This window comes from Pholis gunnellus (genome assembly GCF_910591455.1).
Source record: "Pholis gunnellus genome assembly, chromosome: 21".
Classification (NCBI taxonomy): domain Eukaryota; kingdom Metazoa; phylum Chordata; class Actinopteri; order Perciformes; family Pholidae; genus Pholis; species Pholis gunnellus.
Window position 1 is genome coordinate 7,867,763 of NC_136548.1, and position 25,611 is coordinate 7,893,373.

Genomic DNA, 25,611 nt, shown 5'->3' on the forward strand with positions numbered 1-25,611 from the left:
CGAAGGAATACGGAGCTCTTCTCTATCTCCTGTCAGTGATGTAGTTTGGGTAGTTTGTGTTTAGCTCAGCTGGTCTCATACGGTGGCAGCAGAAGATCACTGACTTCCACTCAGAATAATTACACCCCCGTGATCCGCCCATATTTCCCCTCGCTCTCACCAACGGGACCGGGAAATATACTTCCTCAGCCCTGCCCTGTCTGCCTCAGTGATGATGGGGCAGTGAGGATGCCTAAGCCACGACAATCCTGTGAAGATTTTTTGTTTTCGTTTCATTCCAAAACTTCACTAATTTAGTCTCTTTTTTTTTTACCTGGTTGTTGCCATGTTGCGGGTTGTAGTAGAGGCGGCTAGAGGGCTGCCGAAAAGGAGAGTTGGAACCCCTGATCCAATTACCTCTGTCATTTTTAAAGGTGAGTCTCAAAAGTCTTAAAGTTAAAGAAAATAAATCACTTGTAACCTAACATTTGTTCTTAAATACGCGTGTAAAGTGTGCCTTTGGGACTGAATGGGAAGTTTATGGTCGATTAATTGATGTATCTATTAGGACGTCACTATATGAACTTCATAGTTTTGCTGTGTTTTTATGTATGTTTACATTCTTAATCAGGATAGGTTGTTTTGCATCACTTTTTCCTAACATGTCACTGCATTTGTAGATGCAAACAGAGCTGGGAAGGGACGATGTTTGGGAGTAGTATTCAGTTCAGACAGAACAAAGAAGGCTATAGAGAAACAAGTCGGAAAGTGTAGGGAAATTAGCCTCCAGCTACTAGATCAAAATGGTATCAGGTACTGCCTCCCCTATGAGGAAATAATCCTGGCAATCAGCCCTAGTTGCTCTCAGCTGTTGTTTTTTTGTAACCAAATTGTAATCATCACTTGCAGGTGTGGCAGCCTCTGTTTTTCTCCTTTCCTCCCCGTAAAGACACAGACTGAAGCCCACTGACACCAACTCTTGCCACAAAGCATGCACAACTGCTAGATTAGACACAGCAATAACTTAACATTGGCAGCTAAACGAGTGGGTAAAATGATTTTATCTTGGGTTGGTCTATTTGTGTCCTAATCTTGAGAAGTCCTGTAGCCTACCACAGCATGCTCTTTAAGGATAAGCTGATGTTTTTTAATGAAATGATTTGACTTTCAGATGAGAAGAAGAAAACAAAAACGATTGACAGTGAGCTGGATCCTGTGTGGAATGAGGTACATCTACACACACACACACACACCACACAACACACACACACACACACACACACACACACGTTCGAACATGCAGATAACTCTGCGTTCCTCTTTTACTTTGATTTACAATCGGTTAGTTTTGATCAGCTGCTAAGGAAAGCAGGAATAATTGATATATAACAAGATAGCCCCCTCTTTAGATGCAGCAGTACACATCACATGGTAAACATATGCTGTGACAATCATCTTATGTATGTTTTGACCACGTAAACAGATCATGGGACTGGTGTAGATCAGTCTCGGAGTTCGATGTGATTGTTTTGGTGTTTTGTGTCGTACTGGCTGAGTTGCAAAATCAACTCTATCAATTAGAGGTCCTGCTCTTGGATACAATGTGGCTGCTTCAGGACACACCAGCAGTTGGAGTACCATATTAATGGGCTGTGTATCCCTCATCTTGTCTTGCAGGTGCTTGAGTTTGATCTGAAGGGCACGGGGCTGGACTCTACCTCCTACATAGACGTGATTGTGAAAGACTATGAAACCATTGGGAAAAATAAGTAAGTGCAACACAAACCCCTGAGACTGATCTTCTTGTTAGCTTTGGCTTTCGTGCAACACATGGATCACAGTGACGAAAGAGAAGATGTGTGCCTCGCCTTATTGAATCACTGCGCCAACTTCTTTTGGTCTGAACGAAGCCTTTCTAGGAAATGCGTCTGTAGAGTCCGACTGCAGCTTAGCCAACGGTCGGTCTTTACTGTTTTATGGATGTCGGTTTTTATTCTAATTGCAGTTTTTTTCAGATACAACACAGGCAGTCCAACACAAGCCGTCATTTAGGCATCAGTCTGCACCTTGGCTACAAAATAAGTGTCTGAACATGCCAAAGTTTCATCACCCACTGGTTAAAGGATTATTATCAAGGAAGTTAGATATTTTCACAGTAACCTTGTGTTTGAGTTATGAGCTGGCTGCCTCTTCCCACTCACACCCTTGCCATGTTGAGACTTGCTGGGCTGTGTGGGATAACTGATCCTGATTGGGCAACATTGGATGGATGAATTGCTTTTGTCCCCCCTCGCTCTCTCTCTCTCTCTCTCTCTATCGTAGGAAAACAAAGCTCTCTGTCTCTCCCTCTCTCTTTTGCTTCCTCCACTCTCAGCTTTGTGTCACCGAGGACAGGGAAAATGTTTAAGGAATTACATTTATGTGGCATTTACTTGCCAAATGATATAGTAGTCATGTAATTGCTGTAAATACAGCACATGTGAACTTCTCCAATACTGTGTGAGGAGAGTTGCTTTCATGCAAAATGCTTCTACATTTTTTTTTTTTCAAACAAGTTCCGTGTTTCCATATAAAGCCAGAGTCACATCTGGGACCAATATAGACCAGCCACAAAGAGTGTTTCTTTGACATCACTAATTACTGCGATCAAAGTATTATCTACCAGAGGAAAACAAATTACATTAAAGTGTATCTGTCTTTATAATTTATGTCTGACAGACCATGGTATGTATATTCTTTATCTAGTGAATGTTCCCCCAGTCAGTGCATGGGACACAGCAGAGGGGTGGAGCTTTGCAAATGTGCCTCTCCAGCACACGAGCCCGTGTTAAATTGAGTAAAGTTTTCCACTGGGCTGGCCCGTCTGACACACTCCCTGAAGACCTACACTGTGGGAGCAGAAATGGACTTCTCTCTCTCTCTCTCTCTCTCTTTCTCTGTCAAATAGTTTTCCAGCTGTTGTTATGGGTAATCCTTGTTGTCATGGCAACAAAAGGGGGAAGCAAGCATGTTTCCTTAACTAATTAGATTTAAGGAAAGGAATAAGAAGTGTGTGTGTGTGTGTGTGTGTGTGTGTGTGTGTGTGTGTGTACAGTCTGACTATAAGATTTGAGAATCAAATTCTGCCTACAGTGAGTTTCCTAAAAATTAATGACGCATGTTTGAGCTTTAATTTAAATCTACTAGTTAAGTAAATCCATTTTCCAGTCAGTTCATGTTCTGCTAAAATTATTTTAGACGGGTCAAAACAAGAGAACAAATACAAGTCTGCAGCCCGTTAATGCTAACGTCTGCATATTACTGTAGTAACAATGCTAACGTTTAGCAGGTAATGTAGGTGTATTAGCATGCTAACGTTTGTTAATTAGCACTGAACACCAAGTGCAGTTGAAGATCATGTTATTAATTTGACAGGAATTTGGTCAAACTTAAATATTGGACAATTGAAATTCTAACATGATAAATGCACTAGATTCAAAGTCAGGGAACAACCACAATAACAATTCGTCCTCTGGGGACCATGAATATCTGTTCTAATCTTAACAGTAATCCTTCCAATACTTGAGATATTTCAAATGCATTAGTAGATGCTGAGATAAGTGTAAACGTATTCAGATGTAAATGTGTTCAGGGGTGGGGCACAGAATAAGTCGGAGCATCGCTCTCGTCATTAGAATGTATCCTCTCTGGACCATTCGTACCTTTCAGCCCATCCAACAGCAGTCCAACCAATAGTTGTTGAGATTTTTTAAGCTTAACCACAAATGTAAACCTCATGGTTGCGCTAAATGAAAGGTTGGGGGATCACCAAAGTCATCAGGATTCATTATCTGGGGACCATGAATTACAAGATTTCATGACAATCCATCCCATAGTTGTTGAGATATTTCAGTTTGGACTCAAGTGGTGGACTAATTGACAGACCAACGTTGCTATCCCTAAAGCCACGCTGCTAACATGGCTAAAAATAATACAGCCAAAAGTCTCTAGACAGTTAATTTTTAACCATGAACGAGTTTCACTTAACTTTAATCTCCTGCTTTGCACCTCTTTTGCATGCTTTTTTAAAAATACTTTCCTTTTATCCTACTCGTTTTCCCATTAAAATCAAGATTGGAAATGGACACTTTCAATATTATCATTACCATTTAAATATTAACCTGTTCTGCACAAATACACTTGGAAAGGTAGAATGTGAGGATGGTAAAAACCAGGATATGGCTGGAAGAATGTTTTCACATCAGAACCTCAGAGTATTGTTTCATTTCCCGTCTTCATAAAACCTTGGGTCAGACAAATGGCTCTGTCCAAATATTTGACTTACCCGGTTTATGAAAAACATTTCAGGATTTGCAGTGCTTGATAAATATGATTCAACAGTAATAATCAGGGATATAAGAGTCACTCTTATCACAGATCCGAGATGAGCTGAGTCAGCACACTCAGCCGTCATAGCAGATCTGCGAGTTATGACCGGGGGAGGGTGTTAACGTCTTGAACTGAAACCCAGCCAAGGACACTCTAGTGGAGCTGCCTCGTGTTAAAAGTCACGCTTTCCCTTCACGGATAAGTGATCATAGTTAACTGGTTTGAATAAGTGGAAACGTGATCATACTAAGAAAAGTGGAAAGGCCAAAAGTTTAAACTTGTTTGTTGTCTAAACGTCTGGTGACAAGAAGCGCTGCTGTCTGTTTTTCCACTGGTTATAGAAGGCTGACAAAGGGAAGAACTGTACCTACATCCAATAATAACTCCACACACACATCATTTCTGTCTGTGGGTGACTTGTGAATGGGAACTGTATCAGCTGTGGGGGGGTGTTTCCCTGTGTCTCACCAGGGCTTGGTATTAGTCACGAAGTCTGTTTTGGTCCACGGTGTGTTTGCAGGGAAAACAATGAGGGAAATGTCATATGACCTCCATATTCTGTTCACAATAAATACAGTTCTGGGCGTTAATAATTGTCCCGTAACTTTTAGAAGATGTCAAGAAGTGTGTGTGTGTGTGTGTGTGTGTGTGTGTGGTGTTTGATACCGTACAATCACACAGTATCATTCTTCATATTGGAATGCTCTTATCAGAACGCGGTCGAGCTCAAAACGGATAAGTTGCAAAATGAAAAATATCTGCGAAGGGACAGCCCTGCGTCTGAATTGGGTCACCTAAGCTTTTCGAATGTGGAGCCAGAAGCAGCTGGCAGAAGTGTCCAAGGAGAAACTTGTAGCAGAGTGGATGAGAGTTACATCATAACTGAATTCCAAATTATTAGTTGAACATTATTGCTGAAAAAACATTGGAAAACTGAGATCCAAGGCTACATACCAGGTTTATAGAGTCACTGACTCCACGGAGAATCCCTGTCATTCTCCTTCCTGGAAAAACAATAACTCTCCACCCTCTCTCCTCCCAAACCAAACTCTGTCCAGCTGTGACCGGCAGTGCTGGTAACCTGATAGAAGTAACTGTATATAGTTAATATCTTAGTGCAACTGCTAATGCTTGGATGTCTGCTTCTAGTATTTGCTTTGCCCTTGAAGTGTTTGATCTGTTGTGTTTAAAGAAATGCTTTCCTGATAGAAAGTCAAGGTTGTTACTTACTGTGAATTCTGTTGGCTTCTCTCAGCATGGTGGAGGTCTTTTACAGCATTTTTGTCCCATGACATTTTCTATCCAGGCCAAGTAAAAGTTGTTGGCAACGGGGGGGAAACACCCTTTGAATTTAAGGTTTAATTGAAAGCTTTGAGTTCTGATCAGATCATCTGATTGTGAGCATACAGTGGTGTCATTGGATCCAGCGTTAGGAAACTGAGTTTCTGTATTGGGTCAACAGAAATGCTGCCAAAGTAATGTTACTTAGTCCACCCAAAGAACAACAGTTTACGTGATGTATTGCTTGCCATTAGCTACATTATTGGATTGTTTTAATCAGCGAAACGTACAGAGTTGCCACTTTATTAACTAAAACTAATGCAGTCTACACAAGTCATGCAATAATAACTCCTACCTTCATAAAGGTCATTATGTTCACAGGTGTTGACTCTGCTGTGTGGTAATGTAGAAGGAGATTCGGTTGGTAGAGCTGTTATTGTGTTAAACAAAGAGGTGTTTTTGTTATTTAGTCTACCGTCACTGATATAAATTTCATGGACAAAATAATAGAAACATCTGTGAAAAAAAGAAATTGGAATATTTATAAAAGAGCTAATGGTATGTTGCTAGTGGTATTTACTCATAATTGTCTAAACATAAACAAGCAGCGCATTAAGATGTGTAGTTTTTGGCTGCACACCAAGACACACAATAACAAACTGCTTCTAAGCAATTTTTCAACTGACACGACATGGAACGGTTACTGTACCTGTTTAACAAGAGTCTAGCATTATTATTAGAAGGGGTGTCACGATATAGCGATATTGTCAATAGTGATATTTAAGAAATGAAATATTGACATTGTGTTAATTATACACATTTGATAATGTTGTGCACATAATCCAGCGCCTCTCAAATCACTCTCTTCACCTTCCTACACTTGAATTTAGAATTTTGAGTACAATCTATCTGCCAATAAAAAAAGACAAAACGCATGCTAAACAGTTAAAGATGAATTTGACTGATTAAATGAACATTTTTTTATTTTCTATCATGTTATCATGAATTCTTTTGGCCACGATAACTGTGTAGTCCAAATCTGATATTGTGACGGCCCTAATTGTTCTAAGATCTAACACCGACAGACACTTTTGCCCATTTAGTTTCATTTAATTACGTCTTTGACTTATAAGCTTAAAGCCACACAGCTGTCAAAGCAATTCTAATTCAACTTTAATCTGTATCCTTTATCTCGATGCCTTAGAAACCAATAGGAATTGCTAAACAAAGAATGTTTTCATGGAGAAAATGTTGTAATTAACAATTCATAAGGAACCAGTTTGACTCGGAGCCAAATGACTTGGAATGAAATGGGTTTATTTATTTATTTTTACCATATTGTCAAATGAAAAACAATGCGTGGGCTGGTTTGAACGTCTCCAGAATTGTGGTTCTGTTGTTTCTCGCTGGTGCTTAAATGACCTTCAAATGGAATCGTTGGTTAATTTGAGTTCTCTAGTCACGGATGATCTAAACACACTGTGAATCACTGAGCGGTAGCGTCGTTGCGGTGTTGACTGTGCGCTGGCTCATCGGGTGCGTTTGTTTGTCTCAGCAGGCAGGGCTTGTTAGCTCTGGGCGGTGACCTGCTGTATGCCTCTTTTGTGACTGTGACATCATGGAGCGCACATACATTTCTGTGTCGTCTGCATCTTCATTACTGATATGTTGGCTGACTAGAATGGCAGCCTGTGTTTTTCCCTAATAAAACAGGAAATCAGTGCAGAATCGTCCCAAGTTACCCACAGTATCGACGGTGAATTCAAATCTATTTGTGTATTTAATGTTTCCCCTGCTTTGTTTTCTCCGAACAGATTCCTAGGGTCAGCCAAAATCTCTCTGAGAGACCTTGCCTCAGGTCAAATGAGATCACTGCCATCCAAAAATGTTCCTTTGGTCAATGAAAGTGGACAGAATATTGGAGTAAGATTCTTTCTGCATGAAATAAGAAATACAAGCAACAGGAAGGCGACCTTCCTTATTAAAGTAATAATGAAATAATAGACCGGCCAATCATTTCATTCCAGGCTACAATCGACCTGGTGATTGGCTACGATCCTCCAGCCAATGCGGGACCAAACCTCAATGACCCTCAGGCGGGAGATACCACAGTGGATGCTGGTATGTTTGTGTAATCCTTAGTGATGCAGAGCAATGCAGTAAAGATTGGTAGCATGTAATGCATGCCAGGTATTTGATCATCTTGTTTTTCTGCTCATTAGGAGGTGGTGGTGGTGGTGGTGACGGGGGGGATGAGACTTTCCCAGATGGGGGCCGAAGTGGCTCAGCAGGGGTCCCCTCGTCCCCTGGTCAGTCCGTTAACCTTCGCCAGCAGCTGGCCCGGGCACAGAGTCGCCACCGACTAGTCAATAAACCTCAGGACTTCCAGGTCGGTTTGTGTTTTTAGAGCGATCATCAACAAAGGACCATTGGCTAGATTCTTAATACGCAGATCAAGAACTGAATGGTGTGGATCTTTGAAAAGCCAGCGATAAGAAGACAATCATATTGCTTTTTATATTTAGATTCTAAGTCCCTTTCAGGTGGGCACAACAGTAATTTCCTTGCTACATTAGGTGTACTCGGGTTATGTATATCTATGTCTACGGTGTATTTAGATACACTGAGGTGCATTAGGACAGAATCGGCTGCTTTCATGCTGTCACAAGCTAAATGAATTCATCCACACTGATACTGTGATGCTACGCGTCCTGCAGATTCGTGTCCGAGTCATCGAGGCCCGTCAGTTGTCTGGCAACAACGTCAAACCAGTGGTGAAGGTCAATGTGTGTGGAGACACTCACAGGACGAGGATCAAGAGGGGAAACAACCCCTTCTTTGATGAGGTACTCTCACTTCACTCTTACACAGAGAGAGACAATAGAAGTTTCACACTTTAAATATGTTAGCATGGGTTAAATTGTGCTGGGTGGTGGTAAATGGTAAATGTTCATTGAAATTTCTTTTTGTAGATATTCTTCTACAACGTCCACATGCTCCCATCGGATCTCTTTGATAAGCACATCAGCTTCCGGGTCAGTACACACGGATGTGGATTATGAGATCCAATGCTCTGTCAATATGTACAAATGCATATAAACTGTGAATGCTCTCCTCTGCAGGTATACAATTCCTATTCACTGAGGGCTGACAGTCTCATGGGAGAATTCAAGGTACCTGGTCTCATTTTGTCTTCACATATTTGTTAAAAGCATGTGGTTAATGCCTTTTTAATGAGTCTGGCTGATCTTGTTTTGTTCTCTCACACAGCTGGATGTTGGTTATATTTATGATGAACCAGGTGAGCTCGGCACAAACCACAGATTTGTGTGTCATTTACATTTGCTCTGAGGATCCGGTTTATCTTGCGGAGCTCCGGATGTTCCTTTTAGTTAGTTTGTATAATGTTGAGGATGTTCAGAATGGGTGTTTCCGTAATCTGATCGAGTAACAATGGGTCACATGAGTACTCGTATATGAATGGTGTTGCTCATAGTGATGAACCCTCAGAGAATTGGATCATAATGAACCGACTCTGCTGTTCCCCTCAACCCTACGGAGCGTTTTAGTTTCTTTTAGCTATTTCTTGGTTTTTATCCATTTTCTTAGTTTCATACACTGATTTTTAAAACTGGGTTTTAATCTTTAATATGTAATTAGAATGTATAACTTGAAGGTTATTGTAATTTACCCATTCTACCCGATGGTGCAGACTGTATGAATGTGTCCTTTTATGTGTGTGTCCTGATGCAGCCCACTGTGTCATGAGGAAGTGGCTCCTGCTGAATGATCCAGACGACTCCAGCTCCGGGGCTAAAGGCTACCTCAAAGTCACCCTCTTCGTCGTGGGGGCCGGAGACGAGCCTCCGGTACGACTCGCAGTCTGCGGCGCTCAGATGACTTTCACTAGCGCTGGTCGCTTCCTCTTTCCACATGTAAATGTGGTGGTTATGCCTGTCGCGCGCTCTCATCAGCTCCTTTCTGCTCTTTCTGCCTCACACCGTGCAGGTGGAGAAGAGGGACTCGTGTGACGACCAGGATGACATAGAGAGTAATCTGCTTCTGCCAGCTGGTGTGACTCTGCGATGGGCCACCCTGTCACTGAAGGTGTTCAGGGCTGAAGACGTTCCCCAGAGTAAGACAACCTGTCGTAATTATTTTATAATTAAATGGTCGTTTAATCCACACAGCACATATAAAATACAGATTCACAAGTTGAGCTTGCTAAAAACTGAATTATTTCCATTTTCTGGCTGCCAAAAACTTGATTGATTTAATTAATTATTCTAATGTTTTTGCATTACAGTGGATGACGCATTCATCCAGACCATGAAAGAAATTTTTGGGGGGGATGAAAACAAGAAGAACCTGGTGGATCCCTTCTTAGAGGCTCGCTTCGCTGGCAAAAAGGTTTCTGATCGTTTTGTCTCTTTCTTTTTTTTTAGCTGCAGCGTTGAATGTAAGCATGCTGGATATAACGTTGTTGTGTAACAGAAGAAAAGCTGATTGATTGTGTTTCCCTCCAGCTGTGCACTCGGGTCATTGAGAAGAATGCAAACCCAGAGTGGAACCAAATGCTGAACCTCCAAGTAAAGGTGAGAGGACGAAAAGTGTTGTTCTGACCCAGCACCACAAAAGACAGAAAGTAATGAAGACTATGAATGAATTTTGTTTTTCTGATTTCTGTAGTTCCCCTCCATGTGTGAGCGTGTCAAGCTGACAATCTTTGATTGGTAAGTCAAACAAGATTAGAATTTGTATTTAAGAGGTTGACCGTCGTTTTGTGTTCAAGAAGAGGCAGCGGTCTTTTGTTATTTGGAGTTGAGAAAGTGTGTGTGTGTGTGTGTGTGTCCGTGTGTGTGTGTCCGTGTCCGGCCGTCCATGCCCCATCACCAACCACATGAGACTAATGTAGCAGCCTATGACTCAGGCTGTGCAGGCCCCTCCCTTCCCCTCCGTAACATGCTCTGGGATCCTGTTGGCACCGTCTCTCAGCTAAATTCATTATTGTGCGTTTCTGAGCCAACAAACTGTCCGATAAGTCGGGTCCAGGAAGGCTGAAGGGAAGAGGAAAGATTAGAACAAACGAGTAGGCCTCCGGACATGTCGAAAACAAGCTCCGATCTGTGACCCAATAAATACATTGTTGGAAACATGTAGACATGAACGGCAAGAAAGAGACTTTTGTTTTGCTATTCCATGTACTTAAAGGTAGTGAAAAAGCAGAGCATAACAATGCCCCTACATTGTTAAATGTGCATGTTATTTAACAGTTAATTATGAGTAAAGTGCTGTGCGTGTGTGTGTGTGTGTGCTGCGTGACTCTAAAGGTATCGTGTGTGTGTGTGTATGCAGCGTGACTCTAAAGGTGTCATGTGTGATTGCAGGGATCGTTTGACAGGAAATGATGCTATTGGCACGACATACCTGAACCTGGCCAAGATAGCCTCCTCTGGTGGCGAGATAGAAGGTAGGACTTTCTTTTGAATAAAACATTATTTAAAAAAAAAAAAAGTTTTTGCTGGAAATAAAGTGCCCAATAGGTCTGGATCATTTGTGAAAACCCCTCTGTGAAAAATAATGTTTTACATTTAAAAACCACTGTTATACATGCCTGTTTGTGACAACTTCTAAATGGTATTTGAAATGTCCTTTTTCTCCTGGAATAGAGGAACATGCGAGCAATGGGGAAATGCCGTCGTATGAAGGTTCAATTGTGCTCTTCTTTTGCTCTGTGTTGCATGAGTTGTAACGCGTCAAGCATGTTGAACACGCTAAGTTGCTGACTAAGTCTGTTCGTGCACATTGCTGATGAAGCTGTGCTGGGCTCTGTTTTGAGATCAGTATTTAAGCGTTTAACCGTTTTGTTGTTGTAGTGCCTGCCACTTGCTTACCCAGCATTCACTGTTTCCACCCCAACCTGTCCATCACTCCCGCTTCAAATACCACCACACTGGCATACTAACATTAAAGCTTTGCTTAGCTTAGCTTGAATCTAATCCTAAAAAGATGAAGTCCATCTCCATCTCTCCACAGCTAACACGGGGCAGTCTGAAGTGGGTTTCCTGCCCGTCTTTGGGCCCTGCTATGTCAACCTGTATGGCAGCCCCAGAGAGTTCACCGGCCTGCCAGACCCCTATGCGGATCTCAACTACGGCAAAGTAATGAAGAATTGATTTTTCCAGAATCTTATCCACATTTTTTATGTTTCTTCTCCCTTTTTATCCCTGTCCTACATCCCCTTCATTGGTTTTTCAACACTTCGTATCGATGTCTTTGCAGGGAGAAGGCGTGGCATACAGGGGCAGGGTCCTGGTCGAGCTGTCCACCAAGCTGGAGGGAAAAGCAGACAAAACAGTAGACAGTATCCACAGTGACGACATCCTGGTGGCGCAGGTATTGTGCCTATTCGTCCGCCGAGTGATACCTGACGAGTGTGGTTTCACCTGTCCTTCTCTGATGGCAAATTGTAATTGGTTAAAATATGTTCTACTTCCCTATTTCTGTTTTCTTTCCTACATTAGAAGTACCAGAGGAGGAGGAAGTACAGCCTGTGTGCAGTCTTCCACAGCGCCTCCATGTTACAGGAACCAGGAGAGCCAATCCAGTTTGAGGTCAGCATCGGTAACTACGGCAACACATTGGACACCACCTGCAAACCGCTGTCCTCCACCACGCAGTATAGCTGTGCTGTATTTGACGGTGAGTGAGGAAGCTGCTATGTGATGTTGTACTTAATCTGTTCACGCAGTAAAGGGGGCATTAAAACCTGCTTTCTTGTCAAGAGGATTTTAAATTGGTGTGTCATGTTTCCCAGGTAACCACTACTATTACCTGCCCTGGGTGAACACTAAGCCAGTGGTTGTGGTTCTCTCATGCTGGGAGGACATCGGCCACCGCCTGGACTCCGTCAACATCATCCTCTACATTAGTCACCGCCTGGTAATCCTGCGTTATCCTCCGTAATCCACTTTGAGTTTGATTTATTGATAGGTTTGCAGCCATTAAAGCATACTGTACTGATGTTTGGTACGTGTGTGTACCTGTATAGACGTAGAGGTTTTAAGATGGTGCGCGTAATCCTCACCCCTATTTTGTGTTTGTTGCAGCAATCCAACCTGGAGTCATTTAAAACCTCCATCTTGGCTAAAGTCTCTGACAACGAACTTGTAGATGTGTGGCTGAAGTTGCTCACTCAGCTGGTTGAAGACATAGAAAGGTAAATGGAGGATGTGGATGTTCATTTCTGATGTTGTCTGCGCACCTTTTCAATGTAATACAAAAAAGTCAGATGAGCCCAAGAGAGTCGGACAAAACGGAAGGAAAGTGTGTTCAGTTTCACCAAAAAACTAATCGTAGAAAAAGAGTGCGTTTGTTAATTATTCGGTTTAAATTGAAATGAATTATGTCCCATTTTTGTCTCTGCTCTCCTCCAGTTTCCCAACACCGGAGCTGGAGGGCCGCTCCAACCTGACATCTCTGGACATTCAAATCAAGAAGCTGCGAGACAGCGCTTTGGCCGACATCAAGGACCGAGCCGGACGCATGAGAGAGGAGGCCAGGGAGATCCGTGACACTCTGTCTGACTTGGAGTCCTGGGCGGCCAAACTTAAACTGCTGGCCGAGGAGGTATGTACCACAGCGAGCCTGGACAAAGGAGCACCTAAAATAATGTTTCCAAGCGGTATGATGTTTTGCCCATCCATAATTCTGCATTTGTTCTCCACGTTTTTTGTCCAGCCCCAGAACAGCATGCCTGACGTGATCATCTGGATGTTGCGGGGTGAGAAGAGGGTGGCCTACAGTCGCATTCCCGCTCACCAAGTCCTCCACTCCACATACAGCGAGCAGGCCTGTGGTCAGGACTGTGGCAAGACACAGACTGTCTTTTTACAGGTACACACATAAAGTCAAAAAACATTTATGAAGTAATCGGTTCTATTAGATGTAGTCTGAACAGCTTTTAGTGTCAGCAGTTTGGTGCTGTTAGACTAAAAGGTACTACACTAGAATTAATTCCTCTGAAATCACAATGCTCATGTCATTTTTTTTGTTTTGTTCCCCTCAGTACCCCATGGACAAGAACAAGGGCCTGAAGGTGCCCGTTCAGATTAGAGTCAACATGTGGCTGGGTCTGTCTGTACATGAGAAGAAGTTCAACTCCTACTCTGAGGGAACCTTCAGCGTGTTTGCTGAGCTGGTACATTGCTCCAAAATATTTTCATAGCGTCTCTCTCACAATAGAAAAATTGTGTAATTTTCTGTATTTGCAAAGCCAGAAAATAAATTTGTAATACCAGAGAGAGAACCAGCAGTCACGTCGGCTTCTAAAACCAAACATGTCCTTTTGTATTTCAGTACGAGAACCAGGCCCAGGTGTTTGGGAACTGGGGGACCACAGGACTAGTGGGGCGCTACAAGTTCTCAGATGTAACGGGCAAACTGAAGCTGAAACGAGAGTACTTTATGCCTCCAAGAGGATGGGAATGGGAAGCTGAGTGGTTCATTGACCCAGAGAGAGCGTGAGTATAATTGTAGATGACAATACGACATCTTTCCTCCTCTAGTATTCAAAACATTCGACCAAGACAAAGCACACATTCAACCTCCATTACATTAAGAGACACGTCTTAATGTAATGGAGGATGAATGTGCATTCTTTCCAGTGAACACACATTCTGTGGACTTGAAAGAGGAAGTGGGTGATGTCTGCTCTCTACTGTTTACATTCCTCTCATGCTTTACACCATGATTTAATGACAGAGTACCAGACTGTGCCAGTGAGCTGGAAGTTATTTACAGTTGCTTTCTTAAATCTATCTCCAAACACTCCGCACTTGAACCGTGACTCAAATGTACGTGTGTAATTGTTTGTTTTTTACATGCCAACGTCATCGGTACATTTCTGTGAGAAGCTTTCAAGCACTCGCTGCTGTATTTCTGCCATTAGTTTTAATGTTTCTCACACACAGGTGGTGTACATATGTTTGTCTGTGTGTTTCAGTCTCTTAACAGAGGCAGATGCAGGACACACTGAATTCACCGACGAGTTGTATGAAAATGAGGCCCGCTACCCTGGTGGATCGTGGAAGGCCGCCTCTGAGCTATTCACTGATGTGGTGAGAACTGCACGCTGACATGCAAACGAAATGTGCAGGGTGGCTTTAAATATCATACAAGCACAGTTAATTTTTGTCCTGATCTCTGTGACGCACAACACAAAAAACATGCATGACTACTAACCAGACCGACTCTCTGTCTCTTAGTTACTCATCGACTTTGGTGGCTGTTCCATTATTATTTACACTCGGGTTTCCCTCCAGATGCCTATGATGATGTGAGAGTAATCATGTTGACCTAAATGACAAAAATGAAAACTGAGGTTTTGTGTTGCACAGAATGGAGAGAAGAGCCGCAACCCTTCAGAGTTTGAGTGTCCTCCAGGTTGGATGTGGGAGGACGAGTGGACAGTGGATGACAACAGAGCTGTGGATGATCAAGGTGCAGGCATTTACATCACCAGCTAAAATCTAGAGAGTAGTCTTCTTCACGCTTGTTTGTAGGCATACGTAGTTATTCAGAAAGGCAGCAAATGGCTAAATTGTGTTCTTGTTTACAGTTCTTTGTTTTCTCTCCTGGTCTCCCAGGTCTCTGACTCACTCTTGCCTCCTTGCTTGGTCATAATAATAGTCACATGGTGAAAACCATATGCTCTTGTGTCCAAACAGTAATGGAAAACAATGTTGTCTGTGTCCGCACCTCACAGGTTGGGAGTATGGAGTCACTATTCCCCCAGAGAACAAGCCGCGGTCCTGGGTCCCTGCGGAGAAGGTGTACCACGTCCACCGCAGGAGACGGCTTGTTCGACCTCGCAGGAGAGATGCACTCCCTGCAGGAGCCGCTGTGGAGGTCAGAATAGGGTCATGGAGCATCGCTGTGGCATAACTTGCATTTTATGTCAATACTTTTGTTTTTTAGTATAGGAAGCTCATTTTACAAACTGTGATTATGTGCTAAAGATTATCTAGATTATTATTTCGCAGTATACAGGACTGTCTCAGAAAATTAGAATATTTTGATAAAGTTCTTTATTTTGTGTAATGCAATTTAAAAAAACAAAAATGTCATGCATTCTGGATTCATTACAAATCAACTGAAATATTGCAAGCCTTTTATTCTTTTAATATTGCTGATTATGGCTTACAGCTTAAGAAAACTCAAATATCCTATCTCTAAATATTAGAATATCATGAAAAAGTATACTAGTAGGGTATTCAACTAATCACTTGAATCGTCTAATTAACTCGAAACACCTGCAAGGGTTTCCTGAGCCTTGAAAAACACTCAGCTTGGTTCAGTAAACTAAATCACACGTATGGGGATTATCACAATATTCTAATTTTCTGAGACAGTCCTGTATAATCTCGCATTACTGCTGTTTGCATCAACCAGATTTTTAAAACAAATGTTTTAGCCACTTGTTTATCTTTGGTCACAGAGGCGGGACCAAGGGGACCCTGAAGGCTGGGAATTCTCGTCTCTGATTGGCTGGAAGTTCCACAGGAAAGAGCGTTCATCAGATACTTTCCGTCGCCGGCGCTATAGGCGAAAGATGGCACCAGAGGACCGGCTCGGAGCAGCCGCCATCTTCCAACTGGAGGGGGCACTGGTGAGTAAAGAAGAGAAAATGTTCCGTTTTTAGCTTGCTTGTTTGGGTCAGGATCTGGTTTCATAAAGGTAGTTTGAGTGTGGCTCAAATAGTTACAAAAGAACACAGAACTATCTGTCCACATATGAGTTGGTATTAAAGCATGAACCGGATCTGTGCTCGTTGAGTCACCTAATATTTCCAAATATTTACTCATGTATTAAACACAGCCATGGTGGCGCTTTCTATTTGGCAGTGTGTGTGACGCATAAGCGGGTGCTGTGACGTCCACTTTGGTTTAATCTGCAGGGTACCGATACTGACGAGAACGAGACCGGATCAAAGACCGATGCCGCCAAGCTGTTTGGTGCCAACACGCCCACTGTGTCCTGCTCCTTTGACAGTGAGTGATGCATATTGTGACACTTCTGAATGCTCATTCACGTACAAATAAATATACATAAATAAATCATTGTTTTGTCTCCATAGGGTCACATATGTACCATCTGCGTGTCTACGTCTATCAGGCACAGAACTTGGCATCTATGGACAAAGATAGTTTTTCTGGTAAGATTCTACTCGACGGTCAATAATATGATTTAAATGATCGGTTTCTAATATCAGTATTAAGACTCCTGATAGATTTTAGATTTAAAATGAGATGAGTCTCGTTGCAGAAATGTCTGTTAATGGTGGATGTGAAAAGATGACCATTAAACCATGTATTATTTTTACCTTTGCAGATCCGTATGCACACGTCTCCTTCCTGCATGTTAGTAAGACGACAGAGAAGCTGCGGTCAACACTGAACCCAACCTGGGACCAAACTCTGATCTTTAATGATGTGGAGATTTTTGGAGACCCCCAGAGCGTTGCTCAGCGACCCCCTGACGTTGTTCTGGAGTTCTACGACAATGACCAAGTGGTACATAGAGAAGCATTTGTACAACTAAATATGCGGGGTGTCTTAATGTACTTAATGATGTGATCTATAATACATTTAACTGTGTATTATTGCAGATAATTGCTATCGGGGGGGGGGGGGAAACTTTGGGAACCATGAATGAAATTATTTGAGCTAAAATATCTCAAGCAGAAAATGTCTATTGGACCGCTACTGGTCTTGATATTCAAGTTGGACTTTTATGGTGTGAACTGCCTTCAAAAATCCCTGGCTGTCTTTCTTCTGTTGATTTTCGTCTTTCTTATAGTCATGTCCATCTTTCCTCTACGCACAAACTGTAATGTTTTTTTTGTAAAAGTCTCCCAGCTTAAGGCATGATGTTATCTTCTGCACAGGGGAAGGATGAGCTGCTGGGCCGCAGTGTTTGCCCACCACTGGTGAAGTTGGATCCAGGCATGGATCAGACACCCAAACTGCTGTGGTACCCCATCATCCACAAAGGTCAAACGTCGGGGGAGTCACTGCTGGCGGCAGAACTCATCCTAAAAGACAAGGTTTGACCTGAATGTAAAGGCGAAATGGCTACTTTACGGTATTTAAAACACAGCCAGGTTCTTGAGGCTTGTAGTTTTATATTTTAAAGTGCGAATTAATGAAAAGGTACTGGTAAAAATAATCAACATTCTCTCCTGTCTCTGTCTTTGTAGTCGGGCGAGTCAGATCTTCCCCTGTTTCCCCCAAAGAGATCAGAAAACCTCTACATGGTTCCTCAGGGCATCCGGCCTGTGGTGCAGCTCACTGCTGTGGAGGTAACGCACACATTTTAGACACCGTCCCTCTGAGCTGATACACATAATGTCTGTAGCATCACCTCTCTCTCTCTGTGTGTGTTCAGATTCTTGCATGGGGCCTGAGGAACATGAAGCCGTACCAGCTGGCCTCGGTGTCTTCACCCAGCCTGGTGGTGGAGTGTGGGGGGCAGAGGGTGGAGTCGGCTGTCATCAAGAACATGAAGAAGAGCCCCAACTTCCCCAGCTCTGTCCTCTTCATCAAAGTGGTAATAGCAGGGTAACACAAGCAGGGGTGTGTGGAACTAAAGCAAACACTTGTCTGGGAGTTTAAAGCTATTGTAGAGGAGACATAATGTCTACCAAAATGAATAGAAACATTATGATTAACTATGTTTATGTCTTCTGCACTAGAATCTGGGGGGAAAAAAACAACCTCAAAGGAGTATTGGAGCTTTTAAACAATACTGTAAATTCACATTTTTTTTCCTTCACACCTTCTCTACACCATCCATGCAGTACCTTCCAAAGGAGGAGATGTACACGCCTCCCATTGTTCTGAAGGTGATTGACCACCGTCCATTTGGCAGGAAGCCTGTGGTGGGTCAATGCACCATCACCACTCTGGAGCAGTTCAAATGTGACCCATATATCATCACTGCAGAGGGCGCCATGTCTTCCAAAAGTAAGGAGTCATACAAAGTAATACAAATGAGTCTTATTCAGTTGAGACCGAAAGCCTTGTTCTGATGTTGTCCTCCCACTTTTTACAGTGGCTATGATGATGGCTTCTCCTTCCAAACATCTCTCCATCAACATGGAGGAGACGATACCACTAGAAGTTCAGGTAAACTCCATCGAACACATAATGATACAATAGTTTCCTCATGTTGTCCGGCACTAGTTACCAATAATTATTTTTCGCGTCACTAAAAAGTGCACAATTTGGCACTCTAGTCAAATTTGACAAGCTTGATTACTCTGGCTTACAGTTCATGTACAGCATGTCAGCTGCTCTCAACAAAATGGCCTCCCCTACCGCCCACTCTGTATGTATGGTTACTTATTATAGCTTTCTAATTCACACGGCTGGGCACCAATGACACCGGAAGGCTGAGATCACTTAATCCACAGCGCTACGGCAGGCTTGACGAAGGCCGCAGAGTAACGTCACAATAACCACGATTGGACTTAATTTGCCACTATTTTAATGAGCACATTTAATCTTTTTTTTTTTTCCACAGCAAGGGTGCAACATGTAAATGGGCCCTGAAGCAGATTAGCTTCAGGCATCTATTTTGCATGGAAGGAGATTTTTCTAGAAGTACAGTTTCCAATATTTTACTTAAAGCAAGAGTTAGACATGTTGAGAAATGTGCTTATTTCATTTCCTGCCGAGAGTTGAAAGAGAAGATTGATAAATCTCTGATGTTGGTAGGCATCGCCAGCACCTTATTAGCTTAGCATAAAGACAGGAAATAGTTTATAGTTTTTTTTTTTAAAGCTCACTAGTTTAATGTGTTAAATCAATTTAGTTTTTACCCTAAAAAAACACAATGTAATAAAGTATCAATCTTTACATTGAACTCCTGGCAAGAAAGCAAATAAGCCTATTGCATTATAATTATTATATACTTAACTCAAAGGCAGGTCCCACTCATGGCAGGCATGGATATTAATTAAAGTCCTGGTGCCATGTTGTAAGTCAACGGACGGTTGGTGTTAGTGAGCCCTCTAGAGGCCCGGGGCCTTAAAGCAGTGGCAAATTCGGCACAGCCCCTTTGTTACGCCCTTGTTTTCCAAATTGCTGTCAATCATGAAATTGCAATCGGGATCTCCTCATCAATCTTTCCTTCACTGTTTGACTTTCTTGTCAATTTGTGTAGTCTATTGTATGTATGTATGTATGTGTTTATGTGTATGTGTTTATTTGTTACTGCTGTATGTGTATGTACTTTTGACTTCTGTTTTGTGTCACATTGTATCTTTGTCCTCCAAAGCTTGCTGAGAAGGTGAGAGTAAAGTGAATATGAATGAGATTTCAGATTATTGTACCAAGTGCATATTGTGCAAATGCATATGGTGTGTGTGTGTGTATATATACCAACTACCGTATGTATGAAGTTTAACAATGAGCAATTCAATATTCAGGAAAAAGAGACGGTCGATTGGTGGAGTAAATTCTACGCTTCAACTGGAGAAGAGCTGAAGTGCGGCCCTTACCGCCAAAAAGGATACGACACCCTCAAAGTAAGTTGGCTTAATTTCTTCATACACACGACAGACTTTATAGTGTTTCTTCACTTGTTTGTTGTATGTCTTGTCTGTGATCCCCACTAAGTGTTGTAGATGACCTGAATGCGTATGTGTATCCACAGATGTATGAATGCGAACTTGAGGATGTCCCAGAGTTCAAAGGGCTGACTGATTTCTGCGTCACCTTCAAACTGCAACGGGGCAAGAATGAAAACGGGGACGAGGACCCCACTGTGGTTGGAGAGTTGAAGGTAGTTTGACAACAGGCCACCAGAATCTATCCGAAATAAAGCTGTGAAACGAGCTGAATCTCCTCGGCTCAGGACAAGGCCAGACTTACAAAACAGAAAACATCAAATCTGAATAGTGTGTGTGTATGTGTGTGTGCTCTTGTACATGCAGGGTTCATTCAAGGTGTACCCTCTGCCAGACGACCCAGGTGTCTCTCCCCCTCCCCGTCAGTTCAGAGAGCTGCCAGAGAGTGGACCTCAGGAGTGTCTGGTCAGGATCTATGTGATCCGGGCCATAGACCTGCAGCCCAAAGACAATAATGGCAGAGTGAGAATGAATTTGTAATACCAGGAATAACCGCAGCATGTTTCAACACACCCTTTGCTTGAACTTGTGTTCTCTCTCCTGCTCAGTGTGATCCATACATAAAGATCTCACTGGGTAAGAACTCGATGGATGACAGAGACCATTACATACCCAACACCACGGGCCCTGTGTTTGGAAGGTAAATGCTAAAAATGGACTAATTTAAGCAATAAAGAATAGGTTAATATTACAGACTATATTTTCCTTAAAGGGTAAATACAGTGAACCTTCTCAAACCCTCCTTTTTGTTTGGTGTAGGATGTTTGAGATGACGTGTTTCCTGCCCCAGGACAAGGACCTGAAAATCTCTGTCTATGATTATGATCTCCTGAGCCGCGACGAGAAGGTCGGCGAGACCGTGATAGACCTGGAGAACCGCTTCCTGTCCCGATACAACTCCTACTGTGGCCTGCCACAAAGCTACTGCATGTAAGGAAACGCCTTACGGGGGAAATCTAGGAAATGTTCCTAAAAAAAAAAAAAAAAAAAAAAAAAACCCTCCGTCATGATCCTTACTTTCATTTCTGTTTTTCTCTCAGTTCTGGTATCAACAAGTGGCGGGACCAGCTGAAGCCATCTGAGATCCTGGACAACCTGGCTCGTCTAAAGGGCCTGTCCAAACCCAGGAAGGAAGACAACGGCACATCACTCGGCTTCAATGGCAAAGAATACACACTGGCTGAGTTTGGTAATGTCAATGGTTTAAGATATATTGGTGTAAGTGTGTGTGTGACACCAGTAACAGTGATTTTATTTATAACTTCTCCAACAAATTCTCTTTAGTCGTTTGTTACTTTATTTGTGATAGGACTTGCAACACTGTACACCTGTAGCACAAGTTATAGTGCGCTGCAGTTCATCTACAGTTATTCATTCTCAGTGAAATGTGCCAAAAGGATGAGCGTTCCTATGGAAGCCCCATAATGGTTGGCCCAATAGGCAGCTTCTTCTGAATACCAGGGCATGCTCAGTTATCCAACCACCATCGCTGTTTATCTCGTGCCAATTATAGCTAGCTAATATATCGGCAAGCTTTAAAGTATGTATTTAACGACAAGACTAGGAGTCGATAGCCATGCTAGCAGCTCTATGAGGCTGTATTTTGACACAGCGGTGCGTTCACAATGATAATGCTAACACGCATGTTAACATGACATGTGCTAGGTAATACGAAACATAAAGTATTATAATTTGTTTTGTAGGTATTTGGTCAAAAACAAAAGTATTGGACAAATTAAAAAAATGTATCTGATGGTGGGTACGTGACCACATTTCTTGGAAATGTATCCAAAGCTGTCGAGATATTCACTAAAAGCATCATGGTTGTGCTAAAGGAAAAATCATGGGATCGCCAAGGTTGTTCGGATTCATCCTCTGGAGACCATGAATGTCTCATAACTCAACGTGAAGTTTTGTACTGTCTGGCTCAAAGTGGTGGACCGACTGACCCACATTGCCGTCCTTCAAGCCATGCCGCTGACTTTGCTAAAAATAGTAACAAACATTACAATTATTGACGGATTCTTTTCCCCACATCTAATTTGACTATTTATGGTATAACATAAGCCTAATTAAGCTGTAACTTGTTTTCATGTCCAGAGAACAACAGGGAGATTCATGAGCACTTGGGTCCGGCCCGAGAACGCCTCTGCCTGCACGTTCTCAGAAAACAGGGACTTGTCCCCGAACACGTGGAGACCAGGACCCTTTACAGCTCCTTCCAGCCCAATATCTCTCAGGTTAGATATCACCGCTCGCACATGTTGTATCTGTCCACATCCACCCTGACGCAGCTATTAATAAAACCTTTTATAACGTGTTCATTTAGGGACAGCTTCAGATGTGGGTGGATGTTTTCCCCAAAAGCATCGGCGTCCCTGGACCTCCTTTTGACATCACGCCACGGAAGGCTAAGAAGTGAGTGCTGTGCCGCTCTTCGTGTGAGTCATCAACGCTCACATTAGAGGTCACTGAACTGATGCCTGCTGTTTTTTGAATTGTCAGGTATATCCTGCGTGCTGTCGTCTGGAACACCACGGACGTGACTTTAGATGAGACCAGCATCACAGGAGAACACATGAGTGACATCTACGTCAAAGGGTATTGCTGATAAATCATTCAAATTAACATCTATCTATCTAAGATTGATTTGATTCTTTAAAAGCAAACTTGTACAGTAGAAGATTACCGTGGAGCCAGTTGGCACAGGACAATGAATGCTCACACCTGTTGTTCCCTTTGCCAGCTGGATGCCAGGCATGGAGGACAACAAGCAGAAGACTGACGTCCACTACAGGTCTCTGGACGGAGACGGCAACTTTAACTGGAGGTTCATCTTTGACTTTGAGTACCTGCCAGCTGAACAACTCTGCCTGGTTTCCAAGAAGGTGAGGCTTGTCTGAATTATCAAACAATTGGCTTAAAATAAAAATGTTTTACGCGTGTACAAATTTGAAAATAAAGCCTGCGATGTTGAAATGGCGAATCTAAAACATGTTTCCCGTGTTCTTTATTCAACAGGAGCAATTCTGGAGTCTTGACAAAACGGAGTTCAGGGTTCCCCCCAAGTTTATCGTCCAGATATGGGATAACGACAAATTCTCACTGGATGATTACCTCGGTGAGACACTTCATTTAAAGTTGAACAAAGAAAGCTTTTTTTGAAGTGTCTGATTTACCTTCAGCCAATTACAAACCCTGGCCGTTCATGGTATAATACTCTGTGGTCCCAGGCACTCTGGAGCTGGATCTGCGTAACCTGGTTGCTCCTGCGAAGACCCCAGAGAAGTGCTCTCTGAAGATGATGGATGATGTGGTAATAGGAACTCAAGACAAACCAGAGCAAGCCAAGTCTCTGTTTGCTCAGCAGTCAGTCAGAGGCTGGTGGCCATGTTCCATTGAAGAGGATGGGAAGAAGGTCCTGGGCGTAAGTATGAATCGGAAGTACACCCAAAGATGGATGGATGCATTTTTATCTTTTTTCTTTTTAGGTAAATTGACTTGAGCTAATTAATTAGATAGGAAGCCAACTCAGCATGAGTTAAAACACGGCAGTAGACTCTGAGCAAGAATTAAGGAATGAAGTAAAGAACACTGTTTACCCGAAAACTGTTTTAGGTAAACCAACAAACGGAATGACATCATTCCTCCTCCTGCGCCTCAGCTTTGTTCTGCTTTGTCAGATGGGTTTCCACATATTAACACTCATTTAATCTAAAATAAGAACAGCATAGGAAAACTGCTATCGTCTTTTCTGAAATAAATTCCCCCGCTTCAGTTTTAACAGAACATTTCATAGTTACCTGCATAAGTCTGATGAATAGATTCTGCTTCATTTGAATATTCTGAAAGTGTCGGAGATCCTTATTGTCATTATGTTTGTTATACAGTATGTTGCTCACCATGTCGGCTCGTCTTGTGCTTACAGGGAAAAGTGGAGATGACGCTGGAGATTGTGGAGGAAGCACACGTAGACGAGAGACCCGCAGGAAAAGGCCGGGACGAACCCAACATGAACCCAAAACTGGACCCTCCCAAGTAAGAACCCAGCCTGTGAAACAAACTGTATCTAATATTCTGCAGATTGAACCTCTACAAAATGTATCCCATTAATGTGTCTTACCTGCAAGTTAAATTAATAAAAATGTAGTTTTGCGAGTAATATAAACAAATACACCCTGTCTTTCATTTTCCACAACCCTCAGTCGTCCAGACACGTCCTTCTTTTGGTTCACCAACCCATGCAAGACCATGAAGTTCATTGTGTGGAGAAGGTTCAGGTGCCTCTTCATCGGACTCATCTGCCTCATCATAGTGGTGCTCTTCCTCGCCATCCTGTTGTACTCTTTACCGGTAAGGACAGACGAGAGACACTCTTCTGACTTCCTTTGGTCCAGCTGGTACAACTCCAAAGTGCATGCAGTGGTTCCAAATGCACACAAATGTTCATTATGTGGCAGGAGATGAAGTGAAGCTGTGTGCTTTTATATGAAGCAACATTTACATTGTTCTCTTTTGCCTTTTCCAGAACTACATCTCGATGAAGATCGTGAAACCATTTCAATAACCCGGAGCAGCGGAACTGGAAAGGAATGTGTACAGGATGATAACACTAACTGGGCACAACTACTGCCAAACTAATCGCCATCTTTTTTTACTGCCTATAGTATTTTATAAAGGTCTAAATGGGAAGGGGTGCTTGCACAAGTGCACTATATTATTATATTTTACCATGAGCACTTTCTCTACACCGCTAAACTGTGACCGACTCGTGAGCAATACATTTGTGGTTTGTTTCCAAACCACTGCTTTTATCACAAACACTGAGGGATGAGGAACTAGAACCCCCTGCACGGTTTAATTACAACCGTCCTGTCATCAACTCTTATCGTGTTTATTTGATGGTGAGTACAAGAAATTCAGCACTTGGGGGATTTTTGAGGCTGCATTTAGTGGTTATGTTGTATTGGATTGCACATTAATGTAATGTTTCTACTATTTTGGCATTCTGAACGTAAATTAGGTGATTAACATGAATAAATAAATATGATTATAAAAGTTTCACCAAGGTAGTATTTATTACAGGACAGTTGTATTACAATGTTCAAGGGTTTCTAGTTTTCTGGTCATTCAAAATAATCGTGCCAAAAACAAATTAAGTCTTCCGCTACCAACAGTCATGTTTAGTGTGTCTGTCTTTTGTATATTACATTTCCACAAGTCTTTGGAATTAAAAATATTTAAAAATGATTCAACTGGTGTTGGTGTCCATTGTCTGAAACCGCTGTGAA

At 42.4% G+C, this 25,611-nt stretch overlaps 1 protein-coding gene across 2 annotated transcripts; it reads left to right on the forward strand.

The window, feature by feature from the left end:
- The first annotated feature begins 221 nt into the window (after window positions 1-221).
- Window positions 222-25,570, forward strand: LOC306713573 (myoferlin-like). Of its 2 annotated transcripts, XM_079183322.1 has the most exons (53): window positions 222-413; window positions 1,151-1,206; window positions 1,657-1,748; window positions 7,443-7,551; window positions 7,656-7,749; window positions 7,851-8,017; window positions 8,346-8,474; window positions 8,601-8,663; window positions 8,751-8,801; window positions 8,899-8,929; window positions 9,382-9,497; window positions 9,637-9,763; window positions 9,935-10,038; window positions 10,155-10,223; window positions 10,318-10,361; window positions 11,016-11,098; window positions 11,298-11,336; window positions 11,665-11,789; window positions 11,911-12,024; window positions 12,153-12,330; window positions 12,446-12,570; window positions 12,738-12,847; window positions 13,065-13,257; window positions 13,369-13,524; window positions 13,697-13,828; window positions 13,987-14,150; window positions 14,633-14,747; window positions 15,027-15,129; window positions 15,395-15,537; window positions 16,127-16,297; window positions 16,586-16,679; window positions 16,766-16,843; window positions 17,020-17,201; window positions 17,576-17,734; window positions 17,888-17,989; window positions 18,076-18,237; window positions 18,488-18,653; window positions 18,742-18,815; window positions 20,120-20,218; window positions 20,347-20,475; window positions 20,627-20,782; window positions 20,869-20,960; window positions 21,080-21,250; window positions 21,361-21,509; window positions 22,421-22,560; window positions 22,650-22,738; window positions 22,826-22,921; window positions 23,067-23,208; window positions 23,342-23,441; window positions 23,554-23,747; window positions 24,249-24,358; window positions 24,526-24,673; window positions 24,849-25,570. In XM_079183322.1, the coding sequence occupies exons 1-53, from the start codon at window positions 326-328 to the stop codon at window positions 24,885-24,887; spliced, it is 6,162 nt and encodes a 2,053-aa protein (XP_079039448.1). In that variant the 5' UTR covers window positions 222-325; the 3' UTR covers window positions 24,888-25,570. The 2 variants fall into 2 exon arrangements, with proteins under 2 accessions (XP_079039448.1, XP_079039449.1); XM_079183323.1 differs by lacking the exon at window positions 11,298-11,336.
- The last annotated feature ends 41 nt before the right edge of the window (window positions 25,571-25,611 follow it).

What these genes read in the sequence shown, in the direction of transcription:
- LOC306713573 (XM_079183322.1), top strand. Translation starts at nt 326, where the DNA reads ATGTTGCGGGTTGTAGTAGAGGCGGCTAGAGGGCTGCCGAAAAGGAGA. An exon ending in CTGAGCTATTCACTGATGTG is followed by an intron (nt 14,748 to 15,026) that starts GTGAGAACTGCA and finishes TGTGTTGCACAG; the next exon opens with AATGGAGAGAAGAGCCGCAA. An exon ending in CTGTGGTTGGAGAGTTGAAG is followed by an intron (nt 20,476 to 20,626) that starts GTAGTTTGACAA and finishes TTGTACATGCAG; the next exon opens with GGTTCATTCAAGGTGTACCC.